Source organism: Leopardus geoffroyi, chromosome B4 (assembly GCF_018350155.1).
Source record: "Leopardus geoffroyi isolate Oge1 chromosome B4, O.geoffroyi_Oge1_pat1.0, whole genome shotgun sequence".
In the NCBI taxonomy this organism is placed as follows: Eukaryota; Metazoa; Chordata; class Mammalia; order Carnivora; family Felidae; genus Leopardus; species Leopardus geoffroyi.
Window position 1 is genome coordinate 116,939,098 of NC_059341.1, and position 17,880 is coordinate 116,956,977.

Below are 17,880 nucleotides of genomic sequence, written 5' to 3' on the forward strand. Positions count from 1 at the left end.
TCTCTACCTCCATTTTGTTTTCTAAGAATTTACTGAATTTGCTTTCCTTTGATTTCTTGTTTCCTGTTTCATTTCTCATTGTGTGGTTACACTTTACACATTGTGTTATTTTACTAAGACTTCAGGAGAGAAAATAAATTAATAGTTAATCTGCAGTTTTAGCTGAAAGTCTTCAAACTGAGTTGTAAATAATCCTAAAATACTGGATATGGAAATGTTTTCCATGCATTTCCCTTCCTAGAAGTACTTTAATAAATTCTGTTAGAGATTTCTTAACAGAACAAACGGATGACCAAACACTCTGAAATCAAATAAATCGACATTTTTAATGCAGGTCACATTTTAATAGAGTTTTAAAAATACTTCCAAATATAACTACAAATTTATTCAGGAAAAATACCTGAAAGAAAAATGTATCTTAATTAACCATTAGTATATTATTTTAAAGAATTATTTTCCTGAATCCTTGGCTTACTTCAATGGGTTTATAAAGATATAAACCTACTGATTTTTCCATTTGAATATTTTATACTAAATGTAGTTTTTCCCAGTTGATAATTATAAATAAAACTGTTGATAAAAATTACATTTAAAATAGGGGAAAAAATTTCCCTTAATAAGTTGGTAAAGACTGAAAGTTGATACTTTTAAACTTCTGATTTACTATAAAGTAACAATTAGTAAAATCCACATCCTCCCCTAAATTCAGCTTTTCTTCTGTTGCAAAAATCTTTATAAAAATGTACTCTGAGTGCAATAAAATCTCCATATTTTCAAAAAATCAACAAATAGATAAACCAAAATTCATTATGACAATCAGAGCAAGGAAAGATTTAACAGTTAATCAGGTCTGCTGAGGAAAACATTACTGTGGAAGGCATCCAGGGAGTCTAAAATGGTTTTGTTGTGGCAACAAGGCTTCAGGTTGATGTGCATACTCTTGTTAAAATAGCTTTCCCTCCTTTAGGGTGAAATATCAAATATCAGTGCATATTCCTTTACAGGTTAAAAAACGTAAATTTTTGAAAATTACCAATTTGCTTTAAAATAATTGTTTAACTCACCTTGAAAACACAGATTGGCTATGAGAAATCCATTATTTAACAAATTGGGTATTTCTAAGGCCCTAAAAGAAACTGGCTAAAACTCATTGAAGGGTCAGGAAGTTATAATGCAGGTCAGGAAAGAGGGAGAGAAGTCAAATGCCGTTTGTGGAATGGAAAAGCAATAATTTTAATATCCATTTTGAAATACTGAAACATTTGGGGCTCAGTCTCTACTACTTTAAAACATAGCAGTAAACCAAAAATATTAAAACATGAATCCTACCTCATTCTCAAAAACAATTTTCTGCTACATACATAAATAAAAAGTGCTTGTAACTAATAATATACAACACTAAAAAAAGTCTTGAGATCATAAATGGCCTATGTCTCATTGCCAGCAATGAGAGTGGTATATGCTAAAGGTACCATAATATTTACAAAAGACAAAAAATATATATATTCAGTTATTATTTCCTATGGTTCTAATGTTATCATTATGCCACTGAGAATAAAAGAATCTTCTTTTACGTGGTAATTAAAACAGATTATATATTAAGAGTAAAATGCAAGGAAATCCTTAGGTATTTCTGACAATTAAGTGTTTGTACTAGTTCATAATGAAAAATATGAATAGAACACAATTCTGGAAAAAAAAGACTAATTTATTTGTTTTATAAGATAAAATATAATAAGAGATCTTAGTGTAGACGCCAAGAAGTGACAGCTTAAGGTGTCCTCTTAACCAAGAATAAATTCATAATATTTCTTATTCACTTAAATAAGGCAGGAAAGGAAATTCTGATTCCTGATACCTGCCCAGTCACTTCAAAAATTCTTAAAAAGTTAAAATAAAAACACCTTGGTTTTTGGTTACTCTTTAAAGTCAAAATTTCCAGATACCCTGGAAGTAACTAGTTTAATTTGGTGTCATTTTGTGTTCCAGGAAAGAACAGTAAGTTTACACTGATATCTCAGATTTCAAATGCTGTGACCAATTATTTGTGAGTTATAATCTGCAGGTTCCATTTTTAAAATATGTGGGATGACACTGTCAATTCGTACATTGCCAATGAGGCCTTTGAAAAACAATTCTTCAGTGATAGTAGCATTCATCAATCGCAAAGCTGGTAATCTAAGCAGTAGTCTGGACAACCTGAAAAATAAAGGGGAAGGAAAAAACAAGGGGTAAATAAAAAAGAGATTTAGTAGAAAACTAGGAGCAATTTCTGCATGTACCTGGTTGAAGTCTAATTTAATAAAGATCTAATTTTCACCAGTTAAAATAAAAATTTAAATAAAATAAAAACTTAAATAACAAAATAAAATAAACTTAAAATAAATAACTTAAAATAAAACTTAAATAAAAACTTATTCTCGGGGTGCCTGGGTGGCTCAATTGGTTAAGTGTCCGACTTTAGCTCAAGTCATGATCTCACGGTTTGTGAGTTCGAGCCCCGCATCAGGCTCTGTGCTGACAACTTGAAGCCTGCTTTGAATTCTGTATCTCCCTCTCTCTTCCCCATCCCTGCTCATGCTCTGTCCTCTTTCTCAAAAATGAATAAACATTAAAACAAAAAACAAAACAAAACTTAAGTATTCTCAAGCCTCAGAATACATGACAATCATCTGGCTATAAGTGCAGTCTGACAGACTTCACTGGAAAGCCTTGCTCTTAACTGCTACACTGTGTTGCCTCCACTTGGTCATATGGACCATGGAACTAAGTTATTAAAACACAGATCACATTATACATTTAAGGATGGCTTAGAAACTTGGGGCACCTGGGTGGCTCGGTGGGTTAAGCATCCAACTCTTGATCTCGGCTCAGGTCGTGATCTCACAGTTCGTGGGATTGAGCCCCACATTGGGCTCTGTGCTGACAGTACAGAGCCTGCTTGGTATTCTCTCTGTCTCTCCCTCTTTCTCTGCCCCTCCCCTCCATGTGCATGTTCTCTTTCTCTCAAAATAAATAAATAAACTTAAAAAAAAAAGTGGCTTAGAAACTCAGTTGAGGTTATAAGAACAACAATATTTTGTGCTATCAGGACACATGGGGCTCAATGGTAATCAAAAAGACAAATGGAAATGGTAAAGCAGGCAACAGTTACTACTGGGAAGAGCACAGAATATGGAATCAAGACCACTGGGTTCAAATCTTAATTCACCTGCTCCCCTACCTCTGTGAATGTGTGTTAGCCATCTCTCTGTGTTATGATGAAGATTAATGAAATGATCCCTGCCAGTTTCTATGCTATTGAGGATCTTAAAGGCAGGCCCATACCTTGCATGAAGGCATATTATAAGTTGAAAACTGCTGCTAATTTATTACAATTTTTAAGTCTATTTTTGAGAGAGAGCATATGCATGTAAGTGGGGGAGGGGCAGAGAGAGAGGGAGAGAGAGAGAATCCCAAGCAGGCTCTGTGCTGTCAGCACAGAACCCCATGTGTGGCTTGATCTCCTGACTGTGAGATCATGACCTGAAGTGAAATCAAGAGTCAGACACTTAACTGACCAAACCACCCAGGTGCTCTGATAATTTATTATTTTTAAATAAATCAGAATGTAAGAAACTGAGAAAGAGTTCCAGCGATCAGTCAAAGCACCTGGAACCTAATGGAAGAGAGGTCAGCAAAAACTATATGTCAAAGAGGAGGAACAATTTAATTTGTATAATGAGGTATAAAACAAGTTTTGAAACATTAAAAAACTGAAAGCAATCACAACAAAACCAACAACAACAATAAAAACCATTCCAAAAAGCTTGGGTATGTTTATCCCGCCCATAGTCTAAGGTCTTGTACCCAAACATTTGAGACCAACTGAAACCAGGATTACGTCACCTTCCTGTAGCCAATACTCTCCTCCTCAAATTACTCAGTTCCTGTTTATTCCCAACAGCTGAGCTGCAACAATAAAGCTGGTAGGAAGCAGGGTAGGAAAACCGGTTAGATAAACTAAGGATGATTTTCAAGGTGGAACTGGCTTATAAATCTATTACATACTATCTATAAAATGTTATTTTATTTTTTAAAAATGTCTATTTTTGAGAGACAGAGCACAAGTGGAAGAGGGGCAGAGAGAGAGGGAGACACAGATTCCGAAGCAAGCTCCAGGCTCTGAGCTGTCAGCAGAGTCTGATGTGGGGCTTGAACCCTGGACCGCAAGATCATGACCCGAGCTGAAGTTGGACACTTAACCAACTAAGCCACCCAGGCACCCCTGTAAAAAATTATTTTATGCAAAACATTCTTTTATTAGTTTGAAGGATGTAAAATTAAGAATAATATTAGTAAACACATTTATATAGCCCTTACTATAAATATATATACTATATATTATATTACATATATGTATACTATATATGTAACATACTATGTAGTAGGCACTGTCCTAGGCTATTTACATATATGAACTGATTCAACCACTATACCAATTGTAAAATGTGGGTACTGTCTACATTTAATAGAGAAACTGAAACACAGAAGTTGAATAACTTGCCCAAGGTCACACAGCTACGGTCAAGAGTCAAACCCTGCCTGGTATTCTGGCTGTGAAAGCCATGTGCTTCACTACTATTCTCCAAGATGGTTTCCTCTTCAAAAACGGAGTTGGATCTTCCAAAAATTTTTTTCAAAGGACGTTATCAAGAAATACCTTGGTAGAAATATCATAAACCAAATTTCTAAATTACCTATAAAATAGTCGAATGGTGTTTTTATTCATTCATTCCTATTTTTTCCCTTTTACTAATAAAATCCCTTATTTCAGTTGAAGAAAACAGAGTTTGGGCACTAGAGTTATACAACCTGGGTTCACAGGCAGGCCCTGCCATTTATGTGTAACCTTGAGTAAGTTATTTAACCTCTCTCTTCAGTTTCCTTATAGCATTGTAAGAATTGTGTGAAATACTACCTGTAAATCACTCACAACAATGTACTATTGCTTTTAAAAGCATTAGCTATTTCAAAGGTCCATGGTGACCAAAACACTGAATTACTCTTGGGATGGAAAAAAAAAATAACAGATTCACAAAAAATTTTAGGATGTATTTAATTAACTAATTTAACTTGTAGATACCTGTAGGTGTCATCTGGGTATGTTTTGGTTATATAATCTTGGAATTCCACATATGCCTTTTCCTGAAATTTCTCAATTTGTTCCATGTTTTCTAGGCCTGGATGATCTGAAACATCAAAGAATACATTGTTACCCTAGTTCTAAATGCTCATTTAGTAAGGTACAGAGCGGGGCACCTGGGTGGCTCAGTCAGTTAAGTGTCTGACTCCTGGTTTTGGCTCAGGTCATGTTCTCAAGGTTCGTTGAGTGTGAGCCCTACATCAGGCTCTGTGCTGACAGTGTGTAGAACCTGCTTAGGATTCTCTCTGCCCCTCCCGCATGTGCTCTCTCAAAATAAATAAAAAAAAAAAATATTGAGAATATTTAATAAAATAAAATTACATTGTATCACATCTGTGTTCTCTCAAACTTAAGGAAAATGAAGGTGGCAAATTGGTTGTGATTAAAATGTAGATATATATTATTAACTTACGTGAAACATTATAAGAAACAGTTAAAAAAAAAAAAAAAGCTTTAATCATCTTATTGGAATCACTGAGTGTAAAAAGCAGGTTTTCTCAGATAATTTTATTATGATGCACAAGAACAGAAATACATACCAAAATAAAAAACACAGTCTAAAAGAACAGTCAATTTTCCTTATTCAGAAATTGACCATTGAACTTACTGTCATTTTACCATATGTGAAAGCTACAAACTGTCAGGAACACAGGAGACATTTTTCTACCTGTTGGTAACTCTAATCAGATGTTTAGAAGTTTAACCCATTAACAAAACAATACTCATCTTTCATTTGCCTATTAGCGATGCCTAGCAAAATATGCCGAAGAATTCAAATGCTGATGTGACCATAACTATGTCATTTCGATGATTTCTTCAACTTTCTTTCTCATACTTAGATAAATGTCTAACATCCATAAAATTCACTGATTTAAAGTGTATAATTCAATAGTTTTTAGTATATTCACAGTTACGCAACCATCATCCCAAAACATTTAGAACACTTTAGATTTTTGTTACCCCAAAAGAAACTCTGTGCCTGTTAGTCACTTTCCATGCTCCTCGCTCCTTAGTCCCTGGTAACCACCAATATATTTTATGTCTCTACAGACTTGCTTATTCTAGACATTTCATAGAAATGGAATCAAGTAAAATGTGATCTTTTGTAACTAGCCTCTTTCACTTAGGATACTGTTTTCAACCATGGTGTAGCATGTATCAGAATTTCATTCCTTTTTTAAAAAAAAATTTTTTTTTTCAACGTTTATTTATTTTTGGGACAGAGAGAGAGCATGAACGGGGGAGGGGCAGAGAAAGAGGGAGACACAGAATCAGAAACAGGCTCCAGGCTCTGAGCCATCAGCCCAGAGCCCGACGCGGGGCTCGAACTCACGGACCGCGAGATCGTGACCTGGCTGAAGTCGGACGCTCAACCGACTGCGCCACCCAGGCGCCCCAAGAATTTCATTCCTTTTAATGGTGCAATGATATTCTGCTGTATGTGGATATGTAGATGTTACATTTTGTTTATTCATTTGTTGATGGACACTTGGGCTGTTTCCACTTTAACTGCATCATTTTACATTCCCATCAGCAATGTATGAGGGTTCCCATTTCCCCATACCCCCAGCCACTGTATGGTAAATAAGAAGTAAATGTTTATGTAGTACCTGGACTGAAGAGTACTATTGCCTTCAGGTAGGCATATTCATATCCATCAATGCAGAGTTTAACCATGCTGTTGCAGAACTCCTGTAGTTTAAAGATGTGCTCCATCAATAATTTTCTTCTTTCTGTTGACATTTTATCTTTAATTAAAAACAAACAGACAAAAGCTTCTAGTTTTGGGCTAAAATGTATATCTATTTTTACCCAAGACATTTCCTTCTCAATAATTTCCAGTTTTGAATACAGCCAATCTATAAATGTTTAAAATTCTGTATCACTGCAAAGATGAAACTAATTAATGATCTTCAGATAGTGCTCATTCAAGAAAAAAACAAGCTGTTAGTAAACAAAACAAAAACCTCAACAAATTTAGTGTTTCCTTTCAAGATACATCTTTGAGAAGATAAGCTGTAAAGATAACCTCCTGAAAAACTAGCCTACAAGACTCAGATTTTGATAACAAGATTTAATTTAAGCTTAGAGTTTTTAAAAGTTACCAACACTACTAAAGTAGAAACACTTAGCAAAAAACACTACCAAGACCAAAAGAAAAGTTGAATAGTTTTATAAGAACTTTTAAAATTTATAGTGTTTAAAATACATCTGATTAGTCAACCATAGCTTTAGTGAAGGTAGGCTGTGTATAACTCATTACAAATTCATGAGAAATGAATCAAGACCAGGAGTCCATAAGTAAGATAGGAATGTAGTGCAACCTTCTAGCAGGATCTACTGTTGATGACATTAAGGTGATTTTTCTGCCCTTAAACAGGAAATGGAAGATGACTTAAAAATAATGTATGGGAATGCAAGCTGCTGCAGCCACTCTGGAAAACAGTATGGAGGTTCCTCAAAAAACTAAAAATAGAACTACCCTACGACCCAGCAATTGCACTACTAGGCATTTATCCATGGGATACAGGTGTGCTGTTTTGAAGGGACACATGCACCCCCATGTTTATAGCAGATCAACAACAGCCAAAGTATGGAAAGAGCCCAAATGTCCATCGATGGATGAATGGACAAAGAAAATGTGGCATATATATATACAATGGAGTATTACTCGGCAATCAAAAAGAATGAAATCTTGCCATTTGCAACTATGTGGATGGAACTGGAGGGTATTATGCTAAGTGAAATTAGTCAGGGAAAGACAAAAACCATATAACTTCACTCATATGAGGACTTTAAGAGACAAAACAGATGAACATAAGGGAGGGGAAACAAATAATATAAAAACAGGGAGGGGGACAAAACAGAAGAGACTCATAAATATGGAGAACAAACTGAGGGTTACAGGAGGGGTTGTGGGAGGGGGGATGGGCTAAATGGGTAAGGGGCACTAAGGAATCTACTCCTGAAATCATTGTTGCACTATATGCTAATTTGGATGTAAATTTTAAAAAATAAAAAATAAAAATTAAAAAACAAAAAGTACACACACACAAAAGAGTTGGCACTCAAAAAAAATAACTAAATAAAAATAATGTAAAACATGCTAAGGAAATATCACATGACTCCCAATTTGTAAATTATTCCTGAATTCAAAAAGCAGTTCTTCCCATTTGAGGATGGGGCATGCTTGTGGTTAGTCACAAGCCAACCTGAAGTTAAACATTTGTAAATCAATGACTGCCTATCTCCTCAAATAAATGAAAGCTGTAATCATCTTGGCATCAAGAAAAGGAAAGAGAGTCAAGATTGTTCTGGGACTGTTTAAGTGAGAGAATATATCCCAATGAACAATTTTGTTGTGCTCTGATTTGAAAATATTTTTGGGTGATTAATGGATGAATTTATCAAAATGTAGAAATTATCTCAAGCAAAAAGGGTGCTGGTACCTAAAACATTAATCAGATATTTAACTTCTACTTTATAAAACTGATGCTCTCCCCTCCTCTTATCTCCTAGAAAAGGAAATAAATAAAATGCTCCTTACCTTGCTGAAGGCTACCGTGAAGACAATTGACAAACGTTGCTAATATAGTTGCCACATTCATCACTTGCCAGCACTGGGCAAGACCAAGAGTAAAAAGTTCATTCCAATAAGCTTTCACCAAAGATATGCTATTTTCTTGCCTATTAAAACAAACACAACACATACCAGATATTAATATGTATTTTATAAACTTTACAACTGATTCATCTATTTAAAAATAAAATATTACTTAGCTAAAATTATTCTAGAAGGACCAATTGGGCATGGACCTGGTCAATTCTGTCTTATATAATGAATAGCAACTGATGAGGAAGGCTTATAAATTTAAATATTAGCTAGCTTACTAATTAATCAGCCAGTTTATAAGAACAGTTGTAGGTAGTATTGCAAACTAAAAGTTAGGGGTTTAATCCCACATTTCATGGAAACATGGAATATAGATTATTTTAAAAAATATTAAAAGCAAAAGCATACATTTAAAAACTCTCCCAAGTTTTCTTTCGGTTTAAATTCAGGTAAGTGCTTTTTTATGTAAGGGTAACTAGAATGATTTGATGATAGGTAAGCAACCAACTTCCTGGGAGAAATGGTTTGTTCTGTATGTTTCAGATAGGATATTAGTATCCCTATAAATGAGATACCTAGGGGTGCCTGCTCATGCTCTCTCAAAAATAAATAAATGTTAAAAAATTTATTTTTAATTTAGTTTTATTTATTTAAAAACAAAAATTTTTTAGTGTTTTTTTTTTATTTTTTTTAACGTTTTTTTTTTAATTTATTTTTGAGACAGAGAGAGAGCATGAACAGGGGAGGGGCAGAGAGGGGGGGAGACACAGAATGGAAGCAGGCTCCAGGCTCTGAGCCATCAGCCCAGAGCCCGACGCGGGGCTCAAACTCACGGACCGCGAGATCGTGACCTGAGCTGAAGTCGGACGCTCAACCGACTGAGCCACCCAGGCGCCCCTTTTAGTGTTTATTTGTGAGAGAGAGACAGAGTGTGAGTGGGGGAGGAGCAGAGAGAGAGAGGGAGACAAAGAATCCGAAAGCAGGCTCCAGGCTCTGAACTGTCAGCACAGAGCCTGACGCAGGGCTCAAACTCACAAACCACAAGATCATGACCTGAGCCAAAGTTGGACGCTTACTGACTGAGCCACCCAGGTGCCCCCCAACTGCAACTTTTTTTTAAAATGAGATAACGAGGATTTTACTAGGAATAATGAAAATAAGGTCCTTTCCTGAACTTCTGAATAAGAAATTTCAAGAGCATGAGGGAGTAGAAAAAAATATTGGAATAGAAGTCAACCAAGGTTTTTAAACCTACATCATCCACTGATTATCCATTTGAAATCTGGCTAATAAGATTCTCAGGTCTCAGCTGCTTAATTATATAAAATGAAGAGACACTGTATGTCCTATATATCCTGCTCAGTTACTACAAGATGCAAACTTAAGAGTTAGGTGAGTAGGGCATAAAATAAAGTATATGCCAGGTAGTATTCAAGGCACTGGAAAAATAGCAATACATAGGATGGATTAAGTCTGCCTCCACGAAAAAGATAAACATAGTAAAGAAATATTATTTCACATATTTTATATAAATATTATACACACATGCATATAGTTATACACACATTAAGTTAGTTTCAGGTAATAAAAATTCTCCATTACTATAATAGGATGATGCATCAAAAAATGGGGAGTGTTCAGATAAGGTGGCTAGAGAAGGTCTGTTTGAAGGGCTGACATGTGAGTAGAGAAAGCTGGGAAAGAACTTAAAAAACAAAAACATGTAGGGCAGTACCAATTTGTTTTGCAAATTAAAATTTATTTGAAAGTGAAGTTTAAATAAAAAGAAAATCAGCATTTTCAAATGTCCATATAAAAAATGATGTAAAATTTCAATCTTAAAATCGAACAAAATAAAAGAGAACAAAATACTATTTTCATGTATCAGAAAACAAGGATAAAAATCCAGAATTGAGGAGGGTGTGAGAAAATAAGAATTCATTCTCACACAAGCACTGATTAACTGGCTCAACATCTTTTTGGAGGACAATTTAATAGTACCTATCTTTCAAAAAAATAGAACCTATTTTTCTATAGGTTCAGCAACCTCTTCGACTCAGCAACTCCTTTTGTAAGAACATATTTTATAGAACTACTCAAAGTAGGCAAAAGTATACATACAATGCAACAATGCTTATTGTAGCAGTGGATAGAATAACAAAGAAAACTAGCAAGAACCTAAATGTCTACTAATAAGGAATAAGTACGTAAATAATAAATCCTGTAAAAGGGAATACTAGGCAACCACTAAGAATAAATTTACATGTGTTGACATAGGAAGAAATCCATCATCTAAGTGTAAAAAGAAAGGCAAAGAATATGATATGTAAGTGTATATATGATTATTTCTGCACGGAAAAGATGCGGTAGGATGCCAAACTGTTAATATTGGGGTTAGTTATCTCTGGAGAATGAAATTTTACTTTATGTTTCTATACTCCAGTATTTATTTTTTTGTTCATTTATTGATTTTGAGAGAGGGAGAGAATCCCAACCTGTGCTAACAGGTTGATCTTGATCATGAGGCTTGATCTTGATCCCATGAACCATGACATTATGACCTGAGCTGAAATCAAGAGTCTGATGCTTAACCAACAGAGCTACCCAGGCACCCCCTGAAGTTTTATCTTTATTTATTTATTTTTTAAATATTTATTTTGTGAGAGTGCATGTGGGGGAGGGGCAGAAAGACAGGGAGAGAATCCCAAGCAGGCTCTGTGCTCTCAGCAGAGCCCAATAGGGGGGTTGATCCCACATGCCATGTGGAGTTGGATGCTTAACTGACTGAGTCACCAAGTGCGCCTGATTCTGAAGTTTCCAAGAGGAAACAGTTAACCAAAGTAATTAGTGGACACAAGAAAGGAAAATGAATACAGCCAACCGACCAAAAAAAAAAAAAAAAAAAATCAAAGCTCTTACTGGCCTGTGCTACATCTAGTACTAAGAAAGTATTTTGACATTGTCGTAGGAGATTCAGAGAAAAGGTTAAGGAGTAACTTTGCAGAGGGTGAGGAATAACAAAATTGTTTTGAATACCTTAAGGGAAAAATGATGAAAAGTGGCAATTGAGAAATAAGCCACATTATTTTGTTTCCAAAGGAAAAGTAAAAGAGCTAAATATGGAGATTAATTCTGGAAAGATATCTATATTTACATCTTCATCCAAAACAAAACCCGAAATATCCTTGTATTATAGTTAGCCATGCTTTTCAAATACGTTTTCAGAAAGTTCATTAGGAAAGGAAAACAGCAAGTCCTCTTTAAAAGGAAGGTTCCTGAAAGAACGATGGAAAATGAGCACTGATAATCTACTTTGCAGCAGTACTGCAAAGTACTGGGTCAGGTAATTTACATTCATCATTCTCAGCTAAGTAGCCTATCCAGCAAGAAAGCATTTCTGCTTCTAATTTACAGATGTAGAAATGGAGCTGTTAATTAAGTAGCAAAGCTAGCAGATAAATAAATCCAGCATTTGAACCCAGGTGTTCAGGTGTTCAAAGTCTATGTTTTTGTGTAATTCACAACAAATTTTAGCAAGTAAGATGCTAAAGTGCAATTTCACAGTAGACTCCCCATTTATAGCTAATATTTTGTGATGGTAAGGGCATGTTTGCTGTCAACTTTCTTCAGTTAAAAACAAATGATTATTATAATCACATAATAGTACCTATTTTCAAAACATCTTTCCTTTGAAAAGCAAAAGGAGCTAGACAGAAATAATTAATGTATCAGGTACACCGAAAGCAATGCCCGTGTTGATAAATAAAAACACTAGGTTGCATAACAGTAAGTGGGTCAACTTCTTTTATAAATAGGTAGAGGTACTTGTCTCTAACTATTGTACTATACTGTTAAGTTCATTAAAATATGTACATAGTACTCATAATTAGAGATCAGATCATCGTTTACACTATTTATTTTGATAAAGTAACAGGACTTTGGAAGTCACTATTGCCCGGGGATAACATAACCATTTGTCTTCTTCACAAATAAACCCAAGGCATTGTACTTTACCTAGCAGCATTTGTTTGAAAGGAAGGCATGGTCCTTAGAGAAAAGTAGTCAGTGATAGGGCAATAGAGCTGGTTTTAAACCCACAGCCATAGTAAACATTACTTTGTTTCAGTGGGATTTAAAAAGATTCAACTTTAAGGCTCAGCATTTAATGGAAGGTTTCTTGAGTTACTCAGCAAATAAAATCTCCTATAGCAAATAGTGATGGTTTAGAACTTTTGGTTATATGACAAGAATCTAGGTAGACGGGACTGCTGACAAATCATGCCAAGTGCTCATAAATGAACCTACTACTGTGTAGTCATCTAAATTATGCAGACAGAAGTGAAAAACAATTGAATTCCTGTAAGTACTGAGACTTCAAATCTTGTAACAGAAAAGTAATATCCTTGTAAAGCATAAAGTACTATAAAATACAAACAGTATTAACCATCTACTGTTTAAGATTCTTGAAACTACTGTTCCCTTCCATTCAAGTAAGTTATCAACACAAACTCAACTTTTAGAAAATGATTAATGTTGCTTATCTGTTTCTGTCTGTATAATTAGGGCTTTGTTTCCAAATTTTGTGTCTATAAATAAAAATGCAACGAATGTCAGTTTCTAGGAGATTCAGAGTAGTGTTTATTACCACACAACAGGATTTTCCACCATTAGTACCTAGCCTTCTTCCATCTGATTAAATCAAATTACAAATTATCTAGATGCGTATAGTTAAGAGTTTCTGTAGCAATTAATGGCCTCAAATACTATACCAATGGTTAATTCTAATTGCAAGGAATCCTGTGGCTGTTACATTGAAACCAATTTTCAGTACAGGTCACAGGGAAATGCGGCTGCCAATATAAAACTGTATTATGATTGGAAATCTCAGGCTTTATTTTTGGTTTCTTTAACATTTGGAGAATGTTTCCATAGGATAATCAAACTTAATTTAACAGAAGTACTTAAGATCAACAGTGTTATAAGATCAATGGTGTTATATGTAAATTTATATATTTTAATTTTTTGTTAAAAAAGACTGAAGTAATTCTGAAAACTCTGTTATTTTGAGAGAAAGTGCTAACAATAGTTTTAAAGGTTAACCATTTAAATCTGGCTTTCAATCTATGTAATTGTATTAGTTAAGTACTGTGATTTAACTTATGGTATATCCAACACTAAATTATAAACCAAATTATGGTGGGGTTTCTATGTATGCTTTTTTTTTAATCTTTATTTATTTTTGAGAGAGAGACAGCTTGTGAGCAGAGGAGGAGCAGAGAGAGAGAGGGAGACACAGAATTGGAAGCAGGCTCCAGGCTCCAAGCTGTCAGCACAGAGCCCGATGCGGGGCTCAAACTCATGAGATGTGAGATCATGACCTGAGCTGAAGTTGGATGCCCAAACGACTGAGCCACCCAGGTGCCCCTCTATGTATGTTTTTTTAAAGTCATGACTGAGATATGCTTCTTAGTTATATTAAAAAATATTCTTTAAGAATAAAGGATGGGAAGTCATTGCTCCTATTTGGCAAATGGGAGAACAGATGTATAGGATATGAAAGTGTATTGTTTACGAAGTCATATTGGTGAGTAAGGTCCTGTGACTAGAAAAACACTTTTTTAACTATGAGCTTATTTTTCCATGGTCTCTTTGTCTCTTCATACTAGTTACTTTAAAGCAATCTAAATAAGCCTGGCAAATTTTAGGTAATATTGATGGAATACAGATTATTGATATGTTCCTCAGTGGTAGGTACTTCTAAATTATCAGAGTGGTACTATGGGGTTTACATTTTCTTCCCCTTCCCCACTTTTTGTAACCACAGTTGGAAAACAACTTTTTCTACTTTTAAACATATTCACTGTGTGCAAGTTTCAGCTCCTTATTAACATGCCTGAGATGAACACTAAACAGGGGGTGGGAGGGAAACAACAGCCCAAGACATACCTACAGCCTCCCAATCTTCAGGTCAAAGATGGCCTATTTCAAATGCTGGCCATGATTTATCAGCTCCACTGCACACATTTCATTTGAATTATTAACTCAAATTATGAAACATGGATACCGTTCCTACATAAAAAATAATATAATACTAATTGCCATAATTTGTCATATAAATAACAAAACTTTAAGTTATAATGTTATACCATTCTCTTCCTTTAATGCAAATCCATCCAATAAAAAAGTTCTTGCTTAGTGTATATTTGTGCTATAAAACCACATTTATACTCAAGGACTTTAAAACACTTACCCTAGAGCCTGGAAGGAAGGAATCGAAAGTGCCCAATGCATTGATAAGAACAGCAGTCTGGAAGCAGACTCCCCAATGTAGTGCACATTCAGGTACTCAGGCATAGGAGAAGGCATGGTGAGCTAGCGTGAACAGGGACTGAGGTAAATGATCTTATGACAGTTCTAAATTATAATTTCTTTGAAAAATATAAACATATCACATAAGTTTGATATAGTCACCAAAGGCAAATCTTGAAATAATCCAAGTCACTGAATTTTACAGCTAAAAACAGGATTTAGAATGAGTAGATCATAGCTGCTAACAAAGCAATATTTAGACAAGCAGAATCCTACTTAATATCAATCGTGATATTCTTTGGTTGTGTTTTTATTAAAAAAAATTTTTTTAATGTTTATTTTTGAGAGAGAGGGACAGAGTGTGAGCAGGGGAGGGGCAGAGAGAGGGAGACACAGAATCCCAAGCAGGCTCCAGGCTCTGAGCTATCAGCACAGAGCCTGACATCCTGACGTGGAGCTCGAACTCATGAACCGCAAGATCATGACCTGAGCAGAAGTTGGACGCTTAACTGACTAAGCCACCCAGGCGCCCTTCTGGTTGCGTTTTTAAAAGTTACTTTCTGTCTTGGTCTAACAATGTGCTTTTTTTTTTCTTCTCTTCCTTTATTAATAATGATATACCACAAATTCAGTTGAATGAGCAATCTTGTATGTTAAATATTCCCTTCATTCAGGCTGTGGGGAATAACAAATTTAAATCTTACACAATCAGGAGAATAAGTGAACTGGGCCTGCTGGTGCCATCTGGGCAGTGCCTACTCCCAGATAAAGGGCAAGCTGTGACTTGAATTCCATACACTGAAAACATGTCAATTTGGGCTAAAGACTGCCTGCTCTATTTTTCAAAGAGCAGGTTCTGTGTGAAATCTCCCCACTTAATAACTACAGGTAAAACAAAATGTGTCTGTGGCTATAATACAGTCAGTTTGTACTGCTGACCTCAGGTAGTGATTTTATTTTATTTTTTAAAGTTTATTTATTTATGAGAGAGAGAAAGAGAGCGAGTGAGAGTGCATGAGCAGGGGAGGGGCACAGAGAGAGGGAGAGAGAGAATCCCACGCAGGCCCTGCACTGATAGTGCATGACCTGAGCCAAAGTCAGATGCTTAACCAACTGAGCCACCCAGGTGCCCCTCAGGTAGTTATTTTAAATGCACGCCAACTGTTGAAAATAAAGATCCCACATTAAAACACTTCTAGGGGCACCTGGGTGGCTCAGTCGGTTAAGCATCTGACTTTGGCTCAGGTCATGATCTCACGGTCTGTAAGTTCGAGCCCAGCGTCAGGCTCTGTGTTGGCAGCCTGGAGCCTGCTTCAGATTCTGTGTCTCCCTCTCTCTCTGACCCTCCCCCATTCATGCTCTGTCTCTCTGTCTCAAAAATAAACGTTAAAAACACACACACACACATTTAAAACACTTCTAAAAGTATTTTTGAAAATCTTGTTAAAGAGCACTTTTGGGGCTCCTGGGTCACTCAGTTGAGTGTCTGACTCTTGATCTCGATTCAGATCATGATCTCACGGTTTGTGGGTTCAAGCCCCATGTCAGGTTCCGTGCTGACAGTACAGAGAATGCTTGGGATTCACTCTCTCCCTCTCTCTCTGCTCCTTCCCCACTAGGGCTCTCTCAAAATAAACTTAGAAAAAAAAAAGAGCACTTTCACTGCTATAAATAAAATGTAATTTCACCCATAAGAAACACCCAAAAATAAATAAACGTTGAAAAAAAAAAAAAATTAGTGAGATAAACTGAGATGTAATAGCATTGAAAAAAAAATACCTCACAGACATCTAAGTAGAAACAACTGTGAAACAGTCTCTAGATGACCCAATATATGTTAAAGAGAGAGGGACAGTGTGTGTGTGTATGTGCACATACATACATACGTATATACACAAAGGACAGGAGGAAATCTACCATACACTTAACAGTGGCTACCTTGGCAGGGGTGGGGTAGGTGGATGTACCCATATGTATTTTTCGGGGGAATGGATATATAACTTTAATCAGATTCTCAAAGTTGTCTGTGATCACAAATGATCAAAAAGTTTTCATTAAAATGATACAAAAGTTCTCCACTTTTATAAAAATGTAAAAATATGAACTGCCTTTGTTTATTAGTATCAACAATTGTCTTACCTATTTATAAATGGTGCCAACTAATAAAACAAGAGAAATTAACAGTTGAAATTCTATGCATGGGAAGAATGAATTCATGTATGTATGTATGTATGCATGTCTGTCTGTCTGTATTTATTAAAAAAATATTTTAAAGTAATCTCTATACCCAACATGGGGCTCAAACTCACAACCTTGAGATCAAGAATTGCATGCTCCATTGACTGAGTCAGCCAGGAACCCCAAGAATATTTTTTAAATGCTTGAGAAATGTTTACTGGAGTAGTCAATTAAAATGCCATTATTTAAGACAATTCTTAAGAGAACTGTAGGCAAGCAGATATTAAACATTTTAAATGTAATTATTAGGATGCAACTGTTTCTACACATAAGTATATAAAACACAAACTGGGAACTATCATACCTTTTCAGAATTGCCCAAGGTGATGGGGGGGGGTGGGAAGCCTGAAAGATTAGGGGAATTACCAATGATTACTAGTTTTAGGGGGGGAGGTGTAAGATGCAAAACAGTAATTGTTTAAACAAAACAAATAGATTAAAATCACTTCAAAAAAGGTAAAATAGTTACAGTATTAAAATTAGATATAAGAGCTAAAAGATACAGATGTACCTCGATTGATACACTAGTGGTGGT

At 35.4% G+C, this 17,880-nt stretch overlaps 1 protein-coding gene across 13 annotated transcripts in view; it reads right to left on the reverse strand.

Annotated features, from left to right (window-relative positions):
* Window positions 1-307: 307 nt before the first annotated feature.
* The window catches only part of NR2C1 (nuclear receptor subfamily 2 group C member 1), a 47,989-nt gene continuing 30,416 nt past the window's right edge, over window positions 308-17,880 (reverse strand). For 10 of the 13 annotated variants that reach the window (XM_045462566.1, XM_045462559.1, XM_045462567.1 and 7 more), the window contains 5 exons: window positions 15,049-15,170; window positions 8,733-8,872; window positions 6,796-6,933; window positions 5,126-5,231; window positions 308-2,199 (listed from right to left, as the gene is read on the reverse strand). In XM_045462566.1, the coding sequence (XP_045318522.1) occupies window positions 2,025-2,199; window positions 5,126-5,231; window positions 6,796-6,933; window positions 8,733-8,872; window positions 15,049-15,170 (681 nt within the window). In that variant the 3' untranslated portion in view covers window positions 308-2,024. The remainder of the gene's footprint in view (window positions 2,200-5,125; window positions 5,232-6,795; window positions 6,934-8,732; window positions 8,873-15,048; window positions 15,171-17,880) is intronic. The other 3 variants (XM_045462572.1, XM_045462565.1, XM_045462571.1) reach the window with 2 other exon arrangements.